This window comes from Rana temporaria, chromosome 3, assembly GCF_905171775.1.
Source record: "Rana temporaria chromosome 3, aRanTem1.1, whole genome shotgun sequence".
NCBI classification, from domain to species: Eukaryota; Metazoa; Chordata; class Amphibia; order Anura; family Ranidae; genus Rana; species Rana temporaria.
Window position 1 is genome coordinate 101,735,122 of NC_053491.1, and position 26,953 is coordinate 101,762,074.

General features: G+C 43.2%; 1 protein-coding gene across 4 annotated transcripts in view; it reads left to right on the forward strand.

Annotated features, from left to right (window-relative positions):
- SCAPER (S-phase cyclin A associated protein in the ER) overlaps window positions 1-26,953 on the forward strand; it is a 394,094-nt gene that overhangs the window by 33,729 nt on the left and 333,412 nt on the right. For all 4 annotated transcript variants that reach the window (XM_040343114.1, XM_040343118.1, XM_040343116.1 and 1 more), the window contains exon 4: window positions 10,848-11,045. In XM_040343114.1, the coding sequence (XP_040199048.1) occupies window positions 10,848-11,045 (198 nt within the window). The remainder of the gene's footprint in view (window positions 1-10,847; window positions 11,046-26,953) is intronic.

A 26,953-nucleotide genomic window follows, 5' to 3' on the forward strand; every position in this document is an offset into this window, starting at 1 on the left:
AAGCTCCCAGTACTGTGGTTATCAGGAAACCAGGAAGTGTGGAGATCAGAGAAGAATTACAGCAACTTGAGAGCAAAAACGAACAATGAGGACATGAAAACAGCACTGCATTAAGGTAAAGGAAGCTATTAAGATAAAAAAAGAAATTCCTTTACAAACGCTTTAAGGGGTGTTTTCACTTTTTGGAGCTCGTTTTTTCTACTGCCCCTAAACGCTTATGCATCCAAACGACTCTGACCATTTATGTGTGCATGGACACATAGGCTAACATAGAGGGGCATTTAGAGACAGTTAAAAAAAAAAAAACATCAGACGCCCCTAACAACAGCTGTAAAAATGTCCTGTGTGCATGAGCACTTAGGCCCCTTTCACATTGAGGCGTTTTTCATGCGGTACAGCGCTGAAAATAGCGCTGCTATACCGCATGAAAAAACCTGCCCTGTAGTGTTCAATGTGAAAGCCCGAAGGCTTTCACACTGAAGCGGTGCGCTAGCAGGAGCGCTCCAAAAGTCCTGATAGCCGCATCTTTACTGCTGTATAGGAGCGGGGTGTTCACCGCTCCTATACCGCACCTTCCTATTGAAATCAATGGGAAAGCGCAGTAATACCGCGGTATTAACCCTTTTTCGGCCACTAGCGGGGGTTAAAACCTCACCGCTAGCGCCCGAATATCGCGGTAAATACGACGGTATAGCCGCTCTACAAATAGCGCGGCTATACCGTCACCGCGGCTCCACGCCTCAATGTGAAAGAGGTCTTAGTATCACTTTAAGTATTCCTAATTTTTAGCAGTTTCTGAAAGTTTGACTTGGTATGTTATGATGCTGAAGGGTGCATTAGTGGAATGAGTTGAAAAGGAATGGATGTGGGGCACATGCATTGGATATCCATACCACCCAGGCACTGTGTCGGGAGGCACAACTGGGAGAAGATGGTGATGCCTTTCATCGTAATTTTATGAGCCAGCATTGCAGCCCTATTATATTGTATCTACATTGGGTTTGAGTAATTTCTGTTACGCATATAAGAAAAGAACCATTAGGCTAGCTAGAAGGAATGAGCACTAGAGGGCGCTTTAACTCTGAATATCATAACTATGTGATTAGATTTATGTAATCTGCTATATCATTTTCCTCTACAAGGCCTCATTCACACAGACAGAAACCTTTTTACGGATGTTGCTACACGTTTTCTAGGAGAAAAGTTCCTGCATAATGATCAGTAAAATACTTGCATAAAGATGCTCTAAAGACACATATGCAAACATAATAATAACAATATAATTTGTTTAGACTTAATTTATGCGCCCACAAATGCGTATACATACATTTATAGGTATAGCTCATGTTCTTAGCTGCAGATTTTTGCATTCTGTGTTACAGATCTGAGAGCAGCTCATGTTTACGCACCTGTCTAAATGGCTCCATTGAAAACAATGCATCTGCATTCAGATCCGCAATTAAAAAACACTTGTATATGCATTTTTTTTTACACTTGCGTGAATGAAGGTGAATGTGTACCCTTGAGAATCAAACCTCTATGTTTTTCTTACAGTTTCTTTTACAATAACTGATTGGATTTTTAATGATATCCTTTATGTTTCCTCAAATTCTTCTGGTTTGCTGTGGATTTTCATGCATTTATCTTTATTCGTACAAGGGTTAAATCTTATTTAGAGTGCAATAAACACAAAGCAGGGATTGCACGGCAGAAGTTATTTGCTGCGCTGGCATAAGAAGGCCCCAGCTTTACTTAGTGGTGCATTAGTGAGCTCATCACTCATTCTTGCAACAGGAAGCCGGCGCTGGGAGTTCTTTGGCTTGTTGATAGACTCATAATCTCAAGCAAGGAAGATTAATTGAAAAGAGAGGACTGTTTATGATATTTCTTGGGTGCCTGAGATAAGCACGTTTATTTTACAATCATTAATCCAAAAGGGATAAATCATTGCAACAGAAGTTTATTCACGAATCTCTTTAGGAAATGTTGACTTTGTGGAACAGAAACTTTGTCTTGGTAACTCTCTCAGTGATGATATCATAGGAGGAATCAAAGGGTTAATCTTGAATCCCGATATGTAATTGGGGTTTTCTGCCTTAATGGTTTTTCTTATCTTTGTTAAACTAAAATATAATCAAATCTTAGCAAATATAGTTTGTGCATCATGTACATTTTGAGTTTGTATTTTGGGAGTAAGGCATACATGGTGCAAATTTATTTCCTGCAAACAAGGGTTGCATGATTTTTTTTACATGATCCCCTCATTAACACAGACAGTGCTGACATGGGAATCCCTCCTGCTGATAGCGGGGGGGGGGGGGGGGGGAGCTTTCCCTGCTATAGCAGCCGCTAGCTATAATTGCATCAGAATCCAGCAGGCTGGTTGTACTTAAAGCGGATGTTCCGCCAAAAAAAAATATTAAAAGCCAGCAGCTACAAATACTGCAGCTGCTGATTTTTAATATTAGGACACTTACCTGTCCTGGAGTCCAGCGGCGTCCGCAGCAGAGGACGAGCGATCGCTCGTCACCCTGCTGCTCCCCCCTCCATCCACGCTGAGGGAACCAGGAAGTGAAGCGCTCCGGCTTCACTGCCCGGTTCCCTACGGCGCATGCGCGAGTCGCGCTGCGCCCCCCGATTGGCTCCCGCTGTGTGCTGGGAGCTGAGTGTTCCCAGCACACAACGGGAGGGGGGCGATGGGATGTGACGCAATGCCCGTCTTTTGCCCGGGCCGGGCCGGAAGTGGGTGCAAATACCTGTCTTTAGACAGGTATCTGCACCCCCCTCCCCCTGAAAGGTGTCAAATGTGACACCGGAGGGGGGGAGGGTGCCGATTAGCGCGACTTCACTTTAGGGTGGAGAACCGCTTTAAGTCGATTGATCTTTCAACTCAGTACATTCAGCCTGCCCATTAATGGCTCGAATCTGGGCTGGTTCCTGGTGAACTGGCCCGGATTCAAACCGTGTATTGCCAGCCTTAGTGGGATGCCATGTATAGAAATTCACAGGTCTGTGTGCATGTTTATATAAACAGTGTGTGTGTCACAGATCTTTTGTGGCTCGTGCACACAGATGTTTACAGACACAAATATTTCTCTAGCATAAAACTCCTAATGTTTTCCTGCACCTAGTTTGCCGCAAGTAGCGTGTATACCCAGCCATAGACGTTTGTACTTCCTTTCCCGAAATAAATCATACATGAATGTGTGGGTAAATGCAGATGCACAAGAGCATCTGCGTTTACACATGTACAAGTGCTTACAGCCATTCACTTCTGTGGCTGGCTGTACACTCTACCTGTGGCTCCTCCAGGCTTGGAAAAAAGAGTTGTACGTTAGAGCTCCCTTACGCATTTTATTGTTTGTGTGCATGTACCGCTTCAGTCAAGATTCTCTGGATCGCTGCTAGAACTTGTCTCCGGAGTGGCCTGTTTTTGGATTGCCATATTCAGGCCCCAATGAACTTGTTGTTGCGGGGCTAACCTGAAAGTAACCTTCATTCACTGGGTTCCACATAAGTTGCTTTACAGAGCCTGTATCATTAATAAGTTAGCTGCAGAATGCTTTTTCCGTCCAGAACCATTGGTGCTGCCCCAGCGCATGCCCTGTCTGAAGACTCACTACATGGGTATGCCGAATGGGCTGAGCATCGGGAACTACATAATAGGGCTTTATGTTGAGGGACTGAGCAATTATGTCATGCACTGGGTGGAGTGTGGCCCATGTGCTCCACACGCTCTCTTTCCACGCTCTCATCTCCATGCTGCTGCTCCTGCTATGCAAATTGGAACCAGGGTTTCATGTGGAAGCCAAAAGAAACTATGATCTTCAGTCCTTTCATATTGCCTGCCTAGAGTGACTATAATCACCCCTGGTCATTTGAACCCTAACTGCTGACAGCAGTCTAGGTTTCAAGAATACCTGAGGCAAAGAAAAGGGAAAGACACCGATCCCTGATGACCGCCTTGTGGGCTGCCCAGAGTGTGGGGGAGGGACACATCAGGGTGTCATTCTCGGCAAAATAATATTTCAGGGCGGATTCTGCTCTAGAGGGGACGTGCTGTAAAAGAAAATTGTTCAACCGCCGGTTATAGGGCCTACGGAGGAGAGTACCAAGGTTCAGTGTTAATAGGATGGAAGTATGATCGGACCAGGAGATAGGGAGTATTTGCGTGGAGCTAGAGGAGACATTACAAATTCACCCAACCCAGACTCATGCTGTCCAGTTCAGGAGTTGTTCACCAATGCTTTTGCATCAGAGTTCTGGGTCTGCTGGTACCCTTTTCTTCTGTCGCTCTGTCCAACTTAAGCTTACCAAAAGGCAATGTCCTCCATTGTGTGGCTGAGGTTTGAACTGTGAGAGACTTTTCACTCACATCCACTGCTTTTTTATATTAAAGAATTACCGGGTATTCCCTTTTTGTCACCCTTAAGGGTCCCCATCAGGGTGCACCTCATTCCACCATCTTTAGAGAGCGTCATTCCGCGGGTGCCTCCCATGGAGGCAGGATCGAGTCAGCGTTTTTTTTTTCTCTCCGTATCCTCCGCTCGAGAATGGATTTACATCGCTGGGATTTAGTTTTCTTAATACAGGACTTGTCCCAAGCTGTCTACTGTGGGTTTTAACATTTTTGAGACTTCTTTTTTGTGAAATGGTAGGGGTACAATGTACCCCGTTACCAATTTACATGGGGGGGGCAGGATCTGGGGGTCCCCTTTGTTAAAGGGGGCTTCCAGATTCCGATAAGCCTCCTGCCCATAGACACCGTGGAAGGGTTGTGGGGATGAGGCCCTTGTCCCCATGTTAAAGGCATGTGGCCTGGTACTGTTCAGGAGGGGAAGCACTCTCTTGCCCCCCCCCCTCTTTTCCTGCGGCCAGGCAGGTTGCGATAAGGGTCTGGTATGGATTTTTGCGGGGAACCCCATGACATTTTTTTTTTATTTTGGCTCGGTGTTCCTCTTAAAATCCATAGCAGACCTGAAGGTTTTTTTAAAAAAAAATTGTGCAGGGTTCCCCTTAATATTCATACTAGACCTGAAGGGCCTGGTATGGAATTTGGGGGGAAACCCACGCATTAAAAAAAAAAAAACACATGGGCCATTTAACCTGAATTCACACTGACTGCACTAAAATGCAGGGAAAATGGATGTACCTTTTATGTGTGTTTTAACGCACGTTTACATTTGTTTTTGGAGAGTGTTTTGGAGACTTTTGGTAAACAGGATGTCTAGCACAACAATGCTGACTAGAAAGCACCTTCTCTGCACACACGGCTCTTCTCCTCACTCTCCAATTCCCCAAAGATGGCCACTGGTATGGGTGAGTGTATAGGGACAAAATTAATGACAAGGCAAAGTTTTTCTTCCTTACTTGCGTTTTACACTTATTTACATGCATTGCGTTAAAATGCATATATGTTGCATTTTAACGCAATGCAGGTCCACGCAGCATTTTAGCGTGAACAGGACACATAGAAAACAATTTTATTTTATGTGTTGATCTTTTACAAGCGCACTAAAGTACAGATCAACACACTAGTGTGAGTTAGCCCTTACTGGTTCTTATAGTTACGTGTCTATGGGTTATTATTAGGCAACCTTAGATTGTAAGCTCCTTGAGGGCAGGGACTAATGTAAATGTACAATATATATGTAAAGTGTAAATTGACGGCTCTATATACAGTTGTGCTCATAAGTTTACATACCCTGGCAGAATTTATGATTTCGTGGCCATTTCTTTCAATCATGGTTAGTGTTTGACTGAAGCCATTTATTATCACTCAACTGCATTTACTCTTTTTAAATCATAATGGCAACAGAAACTACCCAAATGACCCTGAGCAAAAGTTTACATACCCTAGTTCAGCCCTCAAAAAATCCACTCGCCTGCTCGCATTTTGTGGATTTTGAGGTCTGGCGAGGAAGGGCTGCCTGGAAGCCGGGGGACGAGCACCGCCCGCAGCCTGTGTGTAATGGGAGTCCTTCTCCCAGTGACCGCGGGTGTTTAGAGCGCAGCACGGGGAACACAGGATAACAGTTTTCATTTTAATTGCCGTGTTCCCCACCGCTCGCTATCAGATCCAGCCCCGCCTCCTGGTCCCGGAACATTGATAGACAGATCACCCGTCCACCTCATTTGGTGAACACAGGATGCATGGTGGACACGGGCTGCATTTGGTGGACACGGGCTACATTTGGTGGACACGGGCTGCATTTGGTGGACACAAGGCTACATTGGTGGGCATAGGCAGCCTGCATTGGTGGGCACGGATACAGTTGTTGTTAATATTTATTTTTATAACTTAATTCTGCATAAAAAAATGTAACTGTCATTTCATGAGATTTATGAGGGCGTTTTTAGGGGCGAAATTAGGGGCGGGGTGGGCTGGGTGTGGCAACTGGTGGCGAATAACCCTTGAGGCCTGGCTAGTAGCTCAGGACTTGAAATTTTGAGCCCTGCCCTAGTTCTCAATACCGTGTATTGCCCCCGTTAACATCAATGACAGCTTGAAATCTTTTGTGTGATGAGGCTCTTTATCTTCTCAGATGGTAAACCTGCCCCATTCCTCTTGGCAAAAAGCCAAGTGAAATTGTGAATTCCTGTGAATTTGTGGGCTGTCTTGCATAAACTGCACGCTTGAGTGGCTCAATGATATTGAGGTCAGGAGACTGAGATGGCCTCTTCAGAACATTCACTTTATTCTACTGTAGCCAATGACAGGTCGACTTGGCCTTGTGTTTTGGATCATTGTCATGTTGGAATGTCCAAGTACGTCTCATGCGCAGCTTACTGGCTGATGAATGTAAATGTTCCTCCAGTATTTTTTGATAACATACTGCATTCATCTTGCCATCAATTTTGACCAAATTTCCTGTGACTTTGTAGCTCACACATCCCCAAAACATCAGCGACCCACCTTTGTACCTTTCATCATAGGCCCTGTTGACTCCTCTCCAAATGTAGTGTTTATGGGTGTGGCCAAAAAGCTAAATTTTGGTCTCATCACTCCAAATGACTTTGTGCCAGAAGGTTTGAGGCTTGTCTCTGTGCTTTTTGGCGTATTGTAAGCGGAATACTTTGGGGCATTTGCGTAGTAATAGCCTTCTTCTGGCAACTCGACCACACAGCCCATCTTTCTTCATGTGCCTCCTTATTGTGCATCTTGAAATAGCCAGACCACATGTTTTCAGAGTCCTGTATTTTACTTGAAGTTATTCGTGGGTTTTTCTTTGCATCCCGAACAATTTTCCTGGCAGTTGTGGCTGAGACCGTGGTTTGGTTTCACTCGGCTCCCAGCACACAGCGTGTGAGCCAATCGGCAGGCGCAGCGCGACTCGCGCATGCGCCGTAGGGAACCGGGTAGTGAAGCCGGAGCGCTTCACTTCCTGGTTCCCTCACTGAGGATGGCGGGGGGAGCAGCAGAGAGACGAGCGATCGCTCGTCCTCTGCTGCGGACGGCGCTGGACTCCAGGACAGGTAAGTGTCCTAATATTAAAAGTCAGCAGCTGCAGTATTTGTAGCTGCTGGCTTTTAATATTTTTTTTTACTGGCACATCCGCTTTAATAAATATCATAATTAAAAAAAAAATTATTGTTTTTCCTCAGTTTAGACTGATATGTATTCTTCTACATATTTGTGGTAAAAAAAATCGCAATAAGCGTATTTGATCGGTTTGCGCAAAAGTTCTAGCATCTACAAAATAGGGAATAGAATTATGGCATTTTTATTTTTTTTACTAGTAATGGCGGCGATCTGCAATTTTTATTGTGACCATGACATTGCAGCGGACATATCGGACACTTTTGACACATTTTTGGGACCATTCACATTTATACAGCGATTAGTGCTATAAAACGGCACTGATTACTGTGTAAATGTGACTGGCAGGGAAGAGGTTAACACTAGGGGGCGAGGAAGGGGTTAACCACTTTAGCCCCGGGCCTGTTTTTCAGAGTCGGTGTTTACGAGACAAAACCATTTTTTTTTGATAGAAAATTACTTAAAACCCCCAAACATTTTATATTTTTTTTCTAACACCCTAGAGAATAAAATGGAAGTCATTGCAATACTTTTTGTCACACCGTATTTGCGCAGCGGTCTTACAAGCGCACTTTTTTTGGAAAAAATTAACTTTTTTAAATGAAAAAATAAGACAACAATAAATTTGGCCCAATTTTTATATATATTGTGAAAGATAATGTTACGCCGAGTAAAATGATACCCAACATGTCACGCTTAAAAATTGCGCCCGCTCGTGGCATGGCGTCAAACTTTTACCCTTAAAAATCTTGATAGGCAACGTTTAAAAAATTCTACAGGTTGCATTTTTTGAGTTACAGAGTAGGCCTAAGGCTAAAATTATTGCTCTCGCTCTAACGATCGCGGCGATACCTCACTTGTGTGGTTTGAATACCGTTTTCATATGTCGGCGCTACTCGCGTATACGTTCGCTTCTACGCGCGAGCTCGTCGGAACGGGGCGCTTTAAAAAATATTTTTTTTGCTTTTCGCATTTATTTTTATTTATTTTAGAATTTTTAACACTGAAAAAAAAAATAAAAAAATCATCACTTTTATTCCTATTACAAGGAATGTAAACATCCCTTGTAATAGAAAAAAGCATGACAGGTCCTCTTAAATATGAGATCTGGGGTCAAAAAGACCTCAGATCTCATATTTGGGCTTAAATGCAAAAAAAAATAAAAAAATTTGGAAATGTCATTTTTTCAAATGACAAAAAAAAAAAATGTTTCTTTAAGACGCTGGGCGGGACTGACGTTTTGACGTCACTTCCGCCCAGCGGAGCTATGGGGGCGGGCGAAGGAGATTTTTCCTTCAGTCTCGTCCCCGCTCAGCTGCCGGATGGTCGCGATCTCCTCCGCCGCTACCGACGGCTACGGTAAGCGGCGGAGGGCGCGGGAGAGCGGCGGGAGGGGGGGCCCCTCTCCCGCCACCGATAACGGCGATCTCGCGGCGAATCCGCCGCGGAGACCGCCATTATCGTTAACACGGCCGCCCACAGAAGAGATGAATATCTCGATTGTGGCAGCAGCTGCTGCCGTTACCGAGATATTCATCTCTAAAGTGAGGACGTATAACGACAGTGGGCGGTCGGCAAGTAGTTAATATGTTCCCTAAAGTGTGTTCTAACTGTAGGGGGAGGGGGACTCACAAGGGGAGGAGACCGATGTGTGTTCCTCTGTACTGGGAACACACATCTGTCTCCTCACCGCTGACATGGACATGGATCTGTGTGTTTACACATGATCCATGGTCCTGCCATGATTGTGGGCAATCACGGGTGCCCGGCGGACATCACGGCCACCGGGCACGCGCACTGTGTCCCGAGCAATGCAGCGGGGGCGCGCGCAAGCCCCCTAGCCGCCCGGGAATGCAAGGACGTTATATGACGTCCACTCTGAGGGAGGGAGGGTTCCCACCGACGTCATTTTACAATGACTCGGTAGGGAACGTGTTAAGGACCTTGCCCCTTTTTGCGATTCCGCACTTCGTCGCTTTAACTGACAATTACGCGGTTGTGCGACGTGGATCCCAAACAAAATTGGCGTCCTTTTTTTCCCACAAATAGAGCTGTCTTTTGGTGGTATTTGATCACCTCTGCGGTTTTTATTTTTTGCGCTATAAACAAAAATAGAGCGACAATTTAAAAAAAAATGCAATATTTTTTACTTTTTGCTATAATAAATATCCCCAAAAAATATATAACATTTTTTTTTTCCTCAGTTTAGGCCGATACGTATTCTTCTACTTATTTTTGGTAAAATAAATCGCAAAAAGCGTTGATTGGTTTGCGCAAAAGTTATAGCGTTTACAAAATAGGGGATAGTTTTATGGCATTTTTATTAATATTTTTTTTTACCAGTAATGGCGGCGATAATCGTTTTTTCTTGACTGTGACATTATGGCGGACACATCGGACACTTTTGACACATTTTTTGGACCATTGTTATTTTTTACTTTGAAAAGTGCTATAAAAATGCACTTATTACTGTGAAAAAGACAATTGCAGTGAAGGGGTTAACCACTAGGGGGCGCTAAGGGGTTAAGTGTTCCCTAAGGGAGTGATTCTTACTGTAGGGGGGCGTGGCTGTAGGTGTGACGTCACTGATCGTCGTTCCCTATAACAGGGAACAGATGATCACTGACACTGCCACAGTGAAGAACGGGGAAGGTGTGTTTACACTCACCTCTCCTCGTTCTTCAGGACCTGTTACCCGATCGCGGGACACCGGCGGTGATCGGGTCCGCAGGTCCCGCTGGCACGGAGCTTCAGACCATGTTGCGCACGACCCACGGCTGGGCTCTTAAAGCCGACGTAGAGGTACATGCCTGTGCCCAGCCGTGCCATTCTGCCAAAGTATATCAGCGTTAGGCGGTCCTTAAGTGGTTAATAGCCATTCAAACCCCTTTGTGTCAACTTTTGTGCAATGTTATCAGACCAAAATCACAAGGGTATGTAAACTTTTGATCAATGTCATTTGGGTTGTTTCTGTTGCCATTATGATTTAAAAAGAGTAAACACAGCTGATTGATAATAAATGGCTTCAGTCAAACACTAACCATGGGTGAAAGAAATGTTTTTGTGTTATCATTCATATTCTCTGAAAAATGGCCAAGAAATGAAATTCCTCCAGGGTATGTAAACTTATGAGCACAACTGTAAATACCTGAAATAAACAAATCAATCGTGTCAATGTATAAAGTTCTGCTGTTCGTTGGGGCTGAATTAACTTAGTATAGATATAGGATAACTAAAGTTTACGATTTCACCAAAATACACATTTAGTTTCTAGAATTGTGGGCTCATTTTATATATTGTTTTGCAGAACAACTCTCTTCATTGCAAACTGAGTGCTGGTTCCACAGCAGACAAAATCCATGACAAAAGCCCAACCAAAACAAGGCTCCCTCGGAAGGTTGACCTGCGGGCACGATACTGGGCATTCCTCTTTGACAATCTCAGGAGAGCTGTGGATGAAATATATGTGACATGTGAATCAGACCAAAGTGTTGTTGAATGCAAGGTAAGACATATGATGTATGAGCTGTACCCTCCATGTATACGGATACCAGCTAGTGTCTTTGTATGTGTCTGTGGGATTTTTTACATTGAAACTGAAAATCTTTTCTTTTTATTTTTATTTATGAAGTTTTTGAAAGGGACAGGAGGGCAGGCACAGACCCACCAACATGTTATATAGATACAAGTCATAGAAACTGATGATCTTTAATAAAGGAAGGCCTTTGACTCACATTAAATTGTATACAGTAAAACCTTGGTTTGCGAGCATAATTCGTTCCAGAAACATGCTTGTATTCCAAAGCACTTGTATATCAAAGCATTTTTTTTACAGGGTATAAAAGAGAAGAGAGGCACCTCTAAGTGTAGCAATAAGTTGCTAAATGTTGGTACCTTCATTAACCACTTAAAGCGGGAGTTCACCCAAAAATCAACTTTCTGCAGTTAGATCCAGCATACTGCTGACATCTGCAGTATGCTGGTCTTTTTTTTTTTTTTGGTACTTATCGTTTTAGCAGTATTTCTTCTATGGCTCCGAGCGGGGAATCCTGCGGGGAATGGGCGTTCCCGAAAGGCAAGCAAGTTGATTGACGGCCTTCGATAGCACGTCACGGCTTCCGAAAATAGCCGGGGTGACACTTGGCTGTTTACGGCGCCTGCGCTGCCGTGTAGAGCTGACTGCGCAGGCGCCGTAAATTGCCGAGTGTCACTCGTGTGTATTTTCGGAAAGCCGTGACGCGCTATCAAAGGCAACTTGCTTGTCTTCGGGAACGCCTAGAAGAGCCATAGAAGAAATACTGCTAAAACGATAAGTACCAAAAAAAAAAAGACCAGCATACTGCAGATGTCAGCAGTATGCTGGATCTAACTGCAGAAAGTTGATTTTTGGGTGAACTCCCGCTTTAAGGACCGCCTAACGACGATATACGTCAGCAGAGCGGCACGTTTTCCGCGGACCGTTTTCATCGGACATGTCTGGTCGTGTGTACAAGGCCTTAGAGTCTCCTCTCTTCTTTTTTATACTCAGTTGTGACATGACGCTACTCTTATATCAAGACATCACTTGTGTATCAAGGCAAAATTTATTAAAATATTTTGCTTGCCTTGCAAAATGCTCTCAAACCAAGTTACTCTCAAATCAAGGTTTTACTGCATTTGAATTAGTTCAAAAGAGCTGTTAGTGTTGGCACTATAGAAATTTTGTTTATTTAATAATAATAATATCATACATGCAGGATATACAGTATTTTGTTTAACCATTTCCAAACCGCTGTACGACTTTATACGGCCTAACTTTAAAGATGGATATCTCGGTAACGGCAGCAGCTGCTGCCACAACCGAGGTATCCATCTTTAGTGTGAGCGGTTCTGTTAACGATAACGGCGGTCTCCGCGGCGGATTCGCCGCGAGATCGCCGTTATCGGCGGCGCCATCCGCTGCTTATCGGCGGCGCAAACCGCTGCTTATCGGAGCCGTCGGTAGCGGCGGAGGCGAGCGGGTCTGTTCGGCAGCTGTGTGGGGTTGCGAGTGAGGGAAAAATCGCCCCCACCCGTCCCCATAGCTCTGCTGGGCGGAAGTGACGTCAAAACGTCAGTCCCGCCCAGCGTCTTAAAGAATTTTTTTTTTTTTTTGTCATTTGAAAAAATGACAGTTTCAATTTTTTTTTTTTTTTTTTTTGCATTTTAGTCTAAATATGAGATCTGAGGTCTTTTTGACCCCAGATCTCATATTTAAGAGGACCTGTCATACTTTTTTCTATTACAAGGGATGTTTACATTCCTTGTAATAGGAATAAAAGTGATCTTTTCTTTTTTTTCTTTTTTTTGACATAATAAAATAAATAAGAAAAAAAAAGCGGGCGCAATTTGTAAGTGTGACATGTTGGGTATCATTTTACTCGGCGTAACATTATCTTTCACAAAATATAAAAAAAATTGGGCGAAATGTATTGCTGTCTTATTTTTTAATTCAAAAAAGTGAATTTTTTCCAAAAAAAGTGCGCTTGTAGGACCGCTGCGCAAATATGGTGTGACAAAAAGTATTGCAATGATCACCATTTTATTCTCTAGGGTATGGGTCTTCAAACTATGGCCCTCCAGTTGTTCAGGAACTACAATTCCCATCATGCCTAGTCATGTCTGTGAATGTCAGTTTTTTACAATGCCTCATGGGATGTGTAGTTCTGCAACAGCTGGAGGGCCGTAGTTTGAGGATCCCTGCTAGGGTATTAGAAAAAAAAAATATATAATGTTTGTGGGTTTTAAGTAATTTTCTAGCAAAAAAAAATGTTTTAGTCTTGTAAACACCAAATCTGAAAAACACCCAAAGTAGAGAAGTGGTTAAAGACCTCGTTTTATATCCTGCAAATGCGTTTATCTTACGAGTCATACATGTTTTATGAAGTTTGGGACATACTGTGGCTAACTCACTGTCATTCTCCAAATATTTCTCTTGTGTACTTCCTATATCTAACTGTAGATGGCAATGTTGTAACTCATCTGTATGATATTTTGTTTGACTAAATGGAAGCTTGTTTATTATTCATTGCCCCAAAAATGGGTATAAGATATAACTGAAGCTGTGAGATTACTTTTCATATTGTTAAAGTGACACTTATCTCTGTGCTTTAAAAAAAAAGAAATAATCAGATTTTATCTTTATTTTTTTAAATTGTTCATTCTAGTAAATCCTGTTATATGACGTATCCTAGTTCCCTGTTGTATCTTGGCTATTCTATTCCTGCAACTATTTTTACTTTGAAGATTATTTGTGTGCCATTATAGTCTGTACACATGTCACCAATTTGGTCAATTAACTCCAGTAAATGTTATAAAAGTGCATGAGGTATTTCCTTAGAAGTTTGTGTTTTACCTAAAAGCTGACTTTCATTTTTATGTAAATATATTTTTTTGTATACATCAGTTTGACCTTCACAAACCAATCGGTAAAGAGCTTACTCTGCTTCTTCCATAAAGGTCCCCGCTTGGTGTATTCTGTAGTGAGTATGATTTCCATTGCTTCAGCACAGGAGTTTTAATCTGCAGCTAGAAGCATTGTAGGTGAACAAGAGAGCAGTATTGATGTGCTGGGCCCTGGGGTCCTAGCGTCCTGGTATAGAGTGTCATCAGGACAAAGAGATGGCGCCAACAGTCCTGCCGTGCACGCCAGTGACTAGAATTAATTACAAACCAATCGAATCCGTTGCAGCCAATTGGTAAACTAATTGGTAACTTTAGCCGGGCATCCAGCTCTGGTGATCCGGTATGGGGGGGAGGGAGTATCCTGTGAGACACTTTTGTCCAGCTGCGGGTGAGATGTCCGGAGAGAGATGTGCATCAGTGGAGACGAAGCCCCCGCTGCTGCTTGTCCTGTTTATATTCCCTTGTTCGGAAAACATGGCTCTTATTACAGCTCACATGGCATGAAGTCTGATCAACTTGATAAGGTGAACTGAGCCTTCCTTCAAGCAGGTACCTGCCAGAGGGGATGATTACTCACGTACAAGGAGATGGGGCTATACTACTGCAAATGAGAGCTAATTGCAGCGCTGTAATGGGGGGGATGCCTGGATGATAGCTGGGTGGGGAATGGGAGCACAAAATTATCTGCCAGCATGATACATAAAGTATAAGCTGGTCCGACGGAGAATGGAGCGAGATTACAGTACCTGTCATTTGCATCACAATACACAGTTTTTAGTATCCTCATATAACTTTCTCAGTGTCATAGGGCCAGATTCACAAAAGAGATACGACGGCGTATCTCCTAATACGCCGTCGTATCTCTGTGATCCGCCCGTCCTAACTATGCGGCTGATTCATAGAATCAGTTACGCATAGCTAGCCCTAAGACCCGACAGGTGTAATTGAATTACACTGTCGGATCTTAAGGATGCAATTCTCGGCCGGCCGCTAGGTGGCGAGGCCATTGCGGTCGGCGTAGAATATGCAAATGACTAGTTACGGCGATTCCCGAACGTCCGCGCTGCCCGTCGATCTAACTTTGCGTCGTTTCCGTCGAGTTACGCCGCGTAAAATTAGGGCTGAGCCCTAGTTGTTCTAAGCCATGTTAAGTATGTCCGTCGTTCCCGCGTCGAAATTTAAAAAACCACGTCGTTTGCGTAAGTCGTCCGTGAATGGCGCTGGACGCCATTTACGTTAACGTCTAAACAAATGACGTCCGTGCGACGTCATTTCACGCAATGCACGTCGGGTAATTTTCCCGACGGAGCATGCGCAGTACGTTCGGCGTGGGAACGCGCCTAATTTAAATGGTGCCCGCCCCATTTGAATAAGGCGTGCTTGCGCCGAGCGGATTTACGTTACACCGCTGCAAGTTTACAGGTAAGAGCTTTGTGAATCAGGCACTTACGCTGTAAACCTGCGGCGGTGTAACGTAAATCACATACGTTACGCTGCCGTGGAGCAACGTAATTCTATCAGAATCTGGCTCTTAGTGACTAAATAGAGCTGAAAGTTTCCAATAATGGCTACAGAGTAGTGTTAAGAACACCAATTTATCTTTATTGATGAAAATAATAATACACAGTGTTGCAAACAATCATTTCATTTTATGCCAAGAAAAATATTTTGCTTACACTGGAAATACTAATTTATTTCCAAGAGATGAGCTCCATAGTGACCATTATTTTCTGTGGCATAGCACTCCAAAATATTCTGCTGATTCATGAATAGAGCGATAGCCAGTAGTAGCAGAATAAACATCATCTGTCCTAGTTCTGCTGCTTGTTTAACTTTGTGGAGCCACACAGTGTAGGAGCAATCTGTCCTACTAACATTGTTATTGTATAGTAGGACATCTCCCTTCTTTTCATATATGCAAAGAGATCAAAGTAAATGGACAAATAAAACACAAAAAATGAACAGTATCCTTGTTTTGTTAATGTAATTATTGAATAAGATCAGGCTGCTGCTCAATAGAAGCTAATTATTTAAATTTTCATATAGTACAGTAGACTAGCCAAACATAATCAAGTTGAAAAAAGACATAAATCCATTTAGTTCAATCTAACATAGAAAAAAATTCAAATGGAAAGCCTCTATATACACAATCCTATACCCACAGTTGATCCAAAGGAAGGCAAAATAATCCCCAGTAAACCAAAATACAATTTACTCTAGCAAAAAAAAAAAAAATATTCCTTCCTGATCCCCAAGAGACATTCAGATAATGAAAACAAATGGCAACCGCCCCAACCTATAACTAGCCTTTGCAGCAAGGTGCACATGGAAGGGCAATGGACATCAAAAACAACAATTCCCAGATCACTTACCAGCTAGACTGCAACAAAACCAAATTGACCCTGTGTAACAGTTCACTTTAAAAACAAGGGCCCAGATTCTCGTATATGGGGTGTAAAACTGTGCGGGCGTAACGTATCTGATTTACGTTACGTCGCCGCAAGTTTTACAGGCAAGTGCTTTCTTCACAAAGAACTTGCCTGTAAAGTTGCGGCGGCGTAGCGTAAATCACCCGGCGCAAGCCCGCCTAATTTAAATTAGCCGGGTAGGGGGCGTAGAGCATTTAAATTAGGCGCGTTCCCGCGCCGAACATACTGCGCATGCGCCGTCCAAAAAATATCCCAGGGTGCATTGCTCCAAATGACGTCGCAAGGACGTCATTGGTTTCGACGTGAACGTAAATGGCGTCCAGCCCCATTCACGGACGACTTACGCAAACAACGTAAATTTAAAAATTTCGACGCGGGAACGACGGCCATACTTAACATTGGTTGCCCCTCATATAGCAGGGGCAACTTTACGCGGCGCAAATCTAACGTAAACGTCGTAACTTCACTGCGTCGACCGCGCGTACGTTCGGGAATTCGCGTATTTTGCTAATTTGCTAAATTGCTAAATTGCATTCAAGATCCGACAGCGTAAGAGCCTTACGCCTGTCGGATCTAATGGATATCTATGCGTAACTGATTCTAAGAATCAGTCGCATAAATACGACGGCCTAGATTAGGACTTACGACGGCGTACATGGCGTTGCGCCGTCGTAAGCCCTTTGAGAATCTGGGCCAAGGGGTTTAGTCACACACATTTGCAAACATATATGTATCCATCTGCTGTAAATTGGCTCCAATTTGGGAGACTCCGAATTATAGGACAGCAGTACACTGGGGTGCCTTGACGTGGCCACTGTAGCTTACACATGTGTTTGCAAAAGGCTAGTTATTGGTTAAGGTGGTTGCTATTTGTTTGCTTGTGAAGACCTGGAGACGATGGAAGCCTTGTGGTGATAGCGCACTTCTGGAGAGCTTTGTTTAAAGGTATGCATACTAGCACATTATGCATTTACCCTACAGGGAGAAAGGGTTTTCTTTAAATATAAAAGTTTACTAACGCTTTAACCGGTTCGCGGCCGGCTGCTGTACATTTACGTCGGCAGAATGGCACGGCTGGGCAAAGTGACCGTGCGTCGGTGTCCCGCGATCGGGTCACAGAGCTGCAGAATGGGAGAGGCAAGTGTAAACATGCCTCTCCCAGTTCTGCCTAGTGACACGGTCACTGATCGTCTGTTCCCTCTCATCGGGAACAGCGATCAGTGACGTGTCACTCGTGGCCACGCCCCCTAACAGAATCAATCCTTAGGTTACACTTAACCCCTTCAGCGACACCTAGTGGTTAACCCCTTCACTGCCAGTGTAATTTTCACAATAATCGGTGCATATTTATAGCAGTGATTACTGTAAAAATGACAATGGTGTGCCAGCTATTGTAATGTGACAGCCCGTCACCTACGGCTGTCAGAATGTCTGAACAATTCCTGCATCTGATTGGATAGGGATGCTTTTCGGCCTAAAATTTTCCAATTTTTGCAATTTTTGCAGCTTTTGTTGAGCCGGGCGGTGCCGACAGTACCACGCACTGAGTGAATTTTGTCAGATTCAGCAGAAATGGGTCATAATTAGATCTGTGTATGGCCAGCTTCAGTTCTTTCATTAACAGAAAGGTTGTTAAAAGTCATGTCAAGTTCTATTCATTCATTTCTGCAGTTTAACATTATAAGGCAGTTTTTCCAGCCAAAACATTTGTTTTAGTTTTAGAGCATGGACGAGTTAGGATATCTGTTTTTATTGTTCTCTGTGCCTCTATTGGAGGGATTTCCTCTAACTTCTCCCTTTTATTCAAAACAAAAAAACAAAGTTTAGGGTTTTTAGTAGCCCGTCTTAAAGAAGAACTTTTGTTCTACTGTAGATGTTAACTTCCAGAAAACAGACACTCACCATCCCAGGAGTCTAATGCTGTGTTCACTGGAGAGAATCTTTGCCAGGCTTCAGATACCTAGTGCCGCCATCTTGGATATTGGAATTGGCTGATGTCTCACAGTTGACTCCCCACTGTACATGCATGAGATTGAGCAGCGCTTTCAAATTGGTCCAGCAGCCTTCTGGGTTGTGTGAGGTTTCCCAGGAGGTTGGGAGTAAGTGGGGGGTTTGCCAAGCTTAAATAATTATTGCATAGGTGAGAATTGCAGAAGTGGGTGTGGGTGCCTGCCAGAAAACGGTACCCGCTCCCCAGAAATAATTAAAAAAAAAGCACAGATTTTGTTTTGCTTTTAAGTGGAGTTCTGCATTGAATGATATGGTCTTCAGGCATGGTTGATCTACACTACAGCTTCCTGTTCATAAGGATACTTCAGATCCAACTCTGTGGCTCCCTGTACTTGGTAATGTCGGATAGACTATCATACCACTGCATTATCCACTTTATTCAAACTCTAAGGATGATTTTGTTACAAAATGCATTATACATAACTACAGATTTTAACAGTATTTTTCTATTTTTGACCTTTATCTGCTGCCTAATAGATTTACCTCTTTTTCCCTACTATGTAAAAAAAAAACTTTTTTTTCAGTTGGAAGTCTGCCTTTACTTTTTTTTTTGTATAAACCACAGACATGTTTTCCACAAACAGTTTTTTTCTTGAGACTCCTGTGCTTTCCCTTATTTATATAGCACAGCATTGGCCCAATTTAATAAGCTGCAATGCATATGTTTTTGCCATAAGAATTTTTATTTTTAGCCATGTAACTATTATTTTCAGCCTGCCATAGCAGCCAAAACAGTTGTTATGGCAAATAATAGTTGTTATACCTTAGTGAATTTAACATGTTGTCTGTTAAAGGGTCAGTCCACCAAAAAATATCTATTTTTTATTTTTTATTAAGCTTTAACTAGATGTTGGAGAGTAAAACCACTTAACGGTTTCTTATACAATGCGTATAGAAAATAATCACCCCTTTTAAAATAATTAAATGTTGTTGCTTTGCAGCTAGAAATAAAGATGGACACCGTTTTTGTTTTATCCAGCTGTACTTATAAAATCTAGGTGAAAGATATAACACCAACATGTCATAAAAAAATCTAAAATCAAAAACAGAATCACTGAGTTGGAAAAAGGATCACCCCCCTCTTAAAAAAATACTTGCAAAAGCCATTTGACTAACAACTGTGATCAGCTGTGGTAATTTTGATTAGCTCAGCATGAAAATAGCTTTCTTTGAGCATTTCAGTTCCTGGGTAGTGCAACTGAAGCAAACAATCAGCTATGGATTGCAAGGCACTGTTAAAAGATCTCTGAGATAAATTTGTGGACAGGCACTTGTCAGGAGATTAATACAAAATAGTTTCAAAGGCTTTATCAATGCCTGGACGCACAGTGAAGTCTATTATTAAGAATGGGAAGGTATTTGGTACAACACAGACCCTCCCTGGACCAGGACGTCGCTCCAAACTGGATGAAAGAGCCAGGAGGAACCTGGCCAGAGAGGCTACCAAGAGGTCTACAGCAGCTCTGAAGCAGTTGCAGGAATTTATGACAAATAATGGTCATTGTGCACATGTGACAACAATATCACAAATTCTCCCAAAATGTGGCTTGTATGGGATGAGAGGGTTGCAAGAAAAAAGCCACTCCTCAAGAAAGGCCACATGCAGTCACCACTGAGCTTTGCCAAAACGCACCTTGAAGATTCTGAGGCCATGTGGAAAAAGGTGTTCTGATCAGGTGAGACTAAAATTGAATTATTTGGCCTCAACATCAAACGATATGTCTGACGAAAATCCAATACAACTCACCATCCAAATAATACCATTCCTACAGTAAAGTATGGAGGTGGTAATATCTTATCATTGGGGTGTTTCTCTGCAGCAGGGACTGAAGCACTTGTCAGACTAAAAGGGAAAATTTATGGGGCAAAATACTGTCAAATTCTTGAGGAGAATCTGTTCTCGTCTGCCAGAAAATTGTCAATGGGAAGAAGGTTTACCTTCCAACATGGCAATGACCCAAAACACACAGCAAAAATTACCACACAGTGGTTGAAGGAGAAAAACCTGAATGTCCCTGCATGGCTTAGTCAGAGCCCAGACTTAAACCCCACTGAAAATCTGTGTAATGACTTGAAGGATGCAGTCAACAAACAGTCACCATCACATTTAACTGAACTTGAGCAGTTCTGCAAAGAACAATGAACAAGACACATAAGTTGAAACGTCAAGACTGGGCCAAGAAATATCTGAAGACAGACCTTTCAAAGGTTTTAAGGACTGATGAGATCAGAGTGACTCTTGACGGACCAGATGAATGGGCCTTTGGCTAGATCAGTAACTGCCACAGAACTCCACTTCTACTCAGACACCGGTAAGGTGGAGGTGGGGTACTGGTATGGGCTGGTATTATTAAAGATGAGCTAGTTCTGCCTTTTTGGGTTGAAGATAAACTAAAAACAACTCCCAAACCTACTGCCGGTTTTTCTTCAAGCAGTGCTACAGGAAAAAGTCTTCATCTTTCAAGAAAACCATGATATTTATGCAGGACGATGCTCCATCACATGCTTCGAAGTACTCCACTGTGTTGTTAACCTGTAAAGGCCTTAAAGATGAAAGAATAATGACATGGCCTCTTTCCCCATCTGCCCTACATCCTATTGAGAACTTGTGGTCCCTTCTTAAATGGGAGATTTACGGCGAAGGAAAACCGTACACCTCTCTGAACATTGTCTGGCAGGCTGTGGTTGCTGCTGCACAAAAAGTTGATCGTCAACAGATCAAGAAACTGACAGAATCCATGAATGATAGACTTATGACTGATATTGAAAATATGGGTGGCTTAATTGGTCATTGAAATGTCGGTCTTGTCTGATCACTCCATGGTCATCATGTCCATTCGCACTATGGCCGGTATGGCAAAAAGTGGACATTGGCGGCTAAATGAGTCCATTCTCTCCAATCCAACCACAACAACAGAAATCAATAACGCGCTTCAAGAATATTTCACAATTATCAATGTTATTGTAAAGAAAAGGGAGGCTGTATTGGACTATGATGGCATCATATGAGCAACTGATAGACAGTCAAATTTATAATGTAAAACATTTTTATTACAAAGTAAAAATTCTCTAATTAACAATGTTGAGGATATCTTCGCGGAGACCCTATGGGCAGCCCCCAAAGCCTTTATCAGAGGTAAAATTATTCAGATTTCCAAGCAAATTAAAAGACAACACGAAGCGGACATTGTGCGATTGGAGAAGTCATACAGGACCCTTAGGGCACAGCACAAAAAATAGAAAAAACGTCTTAGCTTTACTGGAGAATATTGACAAGCTGAGATTGGAACTTAATTTAGTTCTCACACCGAAAGCGGAGAGATCTCTCCGCTGGAGTGACAATATGTTTTACACCCAAAAAGAGAAGATAGGTCAAATGTTAGCGGCTAAATTGTCCCCTAGAATGGGGATTCCTTCCTTGCCCAAGATACGCATAGCGGGACAAGAACCTACGACCAACCCCAAAAAGATTCTGGAGTCATTTTAAACATTCTATTCCGACCTGTATAGTGCTCCACAGCTTTCCAAGGACTCGATTTTCGCTTTCCTGGACAACCTACACATCCCATCCATAGACACAAATCATAGAGACAAGTTGGAATCACCTTTTTCGGTTGAGGAGGTGGCGGCAGTAATCAAGGGCCTCCGAAAAGGTTCAGCCCTGGGCCCAGATGGTCTGTCGGTCCCCTATTATAAGGCATTTGCAGATACACTAGTCCTACATATGACAAACTTTTTTAATCTCAAGACTCAAGGCTCCCCCTCGGGTACACAATTTAAAACTGCATACATTACGGTTATGTTAAGTCTGTAATTATCACCCCATATCCCTGATAAATAATGACCTACAAATTCTTACTAAAATTCTAGCTGTCCTCATCTCCTCTTTCATTGGTAAATATATTCACAAGGACCAGGTGGGGTTTATGCCAGGTCGACAAGGCCCAGATCAAGTGAGAACAGCAGAATGGCACGGCTGGGCACAAGCATGTACAGGTACGTCCTCTTTAAGTGCCCAGCCGTGGGTCGCGGGTGCGTGCCTAGCCTTAGTTCTGCCTAGCCAGGAAATGTCATATTTGGCCCAGTTATACATGTCTGCTGTAAGTTTTTGGTAGAGGGGAGGATAATTGTTTGCGTAAAGGGATTCTGTTTGCGCTGTTAAGGTAATCCCTAGATATTTGATAGATAAAGAGCTCCATTCAAACTTGAAGTCTCCCTACATGATAGCATGGGAGGCTGACCTCCAACATGAATGGGACCTGGAGACATGGCAAGCGGCTTGTTTCGACTCATTTCGGGGTATCTTGAATACTTCCGCGATGGAAGCAAATTTAAAAGTACTCATGAGGTGGTACATGACTCCCGCCAGGCTTGCGGCCATCTACCCATCATCAGATCCCAGTTGCATTAGAGGCTTCTAACTCCTGGGTTCGATGGTGCATGTCTGGTGGGAATGTCCCAGAATTAGACCAGTCTGGAAGAAAATATTTAACCTCATCTCTAGTCACTAATTGCTCGGTCCCCAGGTCCACATCTGTTGCCCTCCTTAATGCCCGGATTTCTTGTATATCCAAGCCCAATCAGAAGCTGATCCGCTTTATGCTCCTTGGGGCAAAAATTACCATCGCTAGGGCTTGGAAACAGCCCAGGGTTTCCATTGAAGTGGTAAAATGCAAGATTTTCGTGGATTATGGCGCAGGAAAAGTTGGCCACTATCTTATCAAACACAAACCAAACATTTGAAGATGTGTGGGAACCATGGGAGGCTCACTGTGGTATTTCTCTGGCGACTGGGGTACACTCTGTGCTACCTGCATCCTTAAGCTCTAGTTAGACGCATACTCCCTTTCCTCTCTTTTTCTTTTTTCACCATCTCTCTTTCTCTTTCCCTTTCCCCCTCTCATTCTGTCAAGAGAGTTGTATGATCTAAGGGCAATGTTTTATCTGTCTGTTTTTTTTTTTTTTATGAAGTCAATGCGGCAACACTATAGGCCTGATTGAATCTGAAATTACGAGCTTGGGGCGCACTGTAGTTAAATTTGTATTGACTTATTTCCTTGCTAGTAATCTTATAGGAGGGGACTGGTTGGGGGGGGGGGCATAGCCGGGGCACAGAAGGATCCCATTAGGGGTGCCGGGTCAGGTAGGACTCCCCTGAGCAATAGACCCCTCAGTTCACTTCACTAACCCCCCTTCCCCTGTTAGTGAGCTCGTATTCTTCCATTAATCAGCCCACAGTTGGGCTTTATGAAATCAATTGAGGCCTTGTTACTGACGGTTTGTTTGTTATTTTGTCATACTGTAATTGTATTCTGTACGTATCTGTATTGGAAAAATAAAAATCTATTGAACGAAATGTCAGAAATGTTTATTTGTAAATGTTGAGTTGTTTGTTTATTTTCATCTTTTAAAGTGAGAATAATAAACAAGTATGGGGAAAAAAATCCTTTTTCGTTTAAAGTGGATGTAAATTTTTTGTTATTTTTTTTTGATGTCACAATGTAGAGTATAAGATTTCCGATCATCTGTGCCCAGTCTTGCCACACAGAGTTAATCCAGCTCTGAGCAATCCTCTTTTATTGTTCAGTGAAATAAAACTGACTTACAGAGAAAAACCGTAGTCCGTGTTCCGCCCCCTTGCTGTGAGTGACAGGTTATTTACATATCTCATGCACTAGCCTGGAGACGGGCATTATTTTTTAATTCCCACCCCCACTCCTTTTCTGAAGTCACGTGGTTACTTTTCTGGATTTTGACTGGATGTTAGTTATCATAGCAGAATTTAGTGTAAGGAATACATAGAAAAAAATGCATGTTGACAAGGGGAGTGTAGAGGAGGGCAGGGAGTCTACTGACATCACGACTCCACCCACCGAGCTCCAGACAACAGATCCACCCACAGAATCTGCAGTTTTTCAGGTCTCATAACAGACAGAGGGGAGACATTTGACAGGTAAGGATACATGCAGGAGGCATCTATATCCTTATAGATCAGCACTATGGCAGTAGTTTAGAAAAGATGAGAGTGGGTTTACATCCACTTAAAGGAGTTGTAAAGTCTCAGGGTTTTTCACCTTAACTGGTTGCCGACCAGCCGCCGCAGTTCTATTGCGGCAGGTCGGCTCTCCTGCGCGAGAGCCCGTAGCTCTACATCGGCTGGCGAAGCTCCTGACTCCCGCGCGTGTGCCCGGGGGTCGCGATCACCTTCGGGCACCCGCGATCGCTCGATACAGAGCGAGAACCGGGAGCTGTGTGTTTGGAAAAACACACCTGCCGGTCCTGTGAGGGGAGAAATGCCGGACCGTAGGTTCATACAATGTATGAACAGCGATCAGTCATTTCCCCTAGTGAGTCCACCCCCCCCTACAGTTAGAACACATCCAGGGAACATACTCAACCCCTTCCCCGTCCCCTAGTGTTAACCCCTTCCCTGCCAGTGGCATTTTTATAGTAATCAATGTATTTTTTTAGCACTGATCGCTATAAAAATGCCAATGGTCCCAAAAATGTGTCAAAAGTGTCCGAAGTGTCCGCCATAATGTCGCAGTGCCGAAAAAAAATTGCTGATTACTAGTAAAAAAAAAATATTAATAAAAATGCCATAAAACTATCCCCTATTTTGTAAACGCTATAACTTGTGCGCAAACCAATCAATAAACGCTTATTGAGATTTTTTTTAATGAAAAATATGTAGAAGAATACGTATCGGCCTAAACTGAGGGAAAAAAATGTTTTTTTTATATATTTTTTGGGGGATAATTATTATATAGTAAAAAGTAAAAAATTGTCGCACTATTTTTGTTTATAGCGCAAAAACTAAAAACCGCAGAGGTGATCAAATACCACCAAAAGAAAGCTCTATTTGTGGGCAAAAAAGGACGCTAATTTTGTTTGGGAGCCACATCGCACGACTGCGCAATTGTCAGTTAAAGTGACGCAGTGCCGAATCGCAAAAAGTGCTCTGGTCTTTGACCAGCAATATGCTCCGGGGGTTAAGTGGTTAAAAGGGTTGTAAAGGTTAATTTTTATTATCTAAATAGGTTACTTTAAGCTAGTGCATTGTTGGTTCACTTACCTTTTCCTACAATTTCCCTTCTAAATGTTTTTTTTCTTTGTTTTCTTTGTCTGAATTTCTCACTTCCTGTTCCTCCTCAGTAAGGTGTTCAGTAAGCTGTTCTAAATGACTTTCCACCACTCGGATGATGGAGGAAAGCTTACTGAGGAGAAACAGGAAGTGAGAAATTCAAACAAAGAAAAAAAACATTTAGAAGGGAAATCGAAGGAAAAGGTAAGTGAACCAACAATGCACTAGCTTAAAGGAACCTATTTCGAAAATAAAAGAAGAACCTTTACAACCCCTTTAATGCATTCTATGCATTAAGTTGAAAACCCTTCTGTGCTGCAGCTGCCCCCAGAGCCCCCCTTTTTCTTACCTGAACCTGATTGTTCCAGCGATGAGCACAAGCCCAACAGCTCCAGCCACGGTCTCGGGTCCTCATTGGATAGATTTATAGCAGCGGGACCAATGGGACGGGGCCGAGTCCTGCTGTCTGTGTCAATGGACACAGCAGCAGGACTCGAGAGCGCGCCCGCATGGGTGCCCCCATGGAAAACAGCTCTCTATGGGGGCATTCGCCGAAGGGGAGGAGCCAGGAGCGCCAACGTGGGACCCCAGAAACAGAGGATCGGGGCCTCTCTGTGAAAAACCCTTGCACAGAGCAGGTAAGTATGACATGTTTGTTATTTAACCACTTGCTTACTGGCCACTTAAACCCCCGTCCTGCCCAGACCAATTTTCAGCTTTCAGTGCTGTCGCATTTTGAATGACGATTGCGCGTTTATAAAACACTGTACCCAAATGAAATTTTTATAATTTTTTTCACACAAATAGAGCTTTCTTTTGGTGGTATTTAATCACTAATGGGGTTTTTATTTTTCCTAAACAAACAAAAAAAGGGATTTTTTTTTCCAAAGTTTGTTATTAAATTTTGCAAACAAGTAATTTTTCTCCTTCATTGATATGCGCTGATGAGGCTGCACTGATAGGCGCTAATGGGCACTGATGAGCTGCACTGATGGGCACTGATAGGCACAGATAAGGCGGCACTGATGGGCCCTGATGAGTGGCATTGATAGGTGTCACTGAAGGGCACTGCTAGTGTCACTGATAGGTAGCTATGATAGATGGCACTGATGGGCAGTAATAGGTGGCACTGGTAGATAACACTGATAGGCAGCACTGGTGATGAGGCACTGATAGGTGGCATTGATAGGTGACACCGATGGACATTGATAGGTGGCACTGTGGACATTGAAAGGTGGCACTGGTGGGCATTGGTAGGCACTGTTGCGCACTGGTAGGTGGCACTTGCAGGTGGCACAGGAGGGCACAAATGAGACGGCGGCTTTTCTCCTGGATAGGGACCGATGTCACTCTGATAGCCGCTGGTGACCGGCTTTTTTCTTTTCTGATAGCGTGAGGAGAAAAAATAGCTGATTACCAGCTCTGTTTACATCACATGATCAGCTGTCATTGTCTGACAGCTGATCA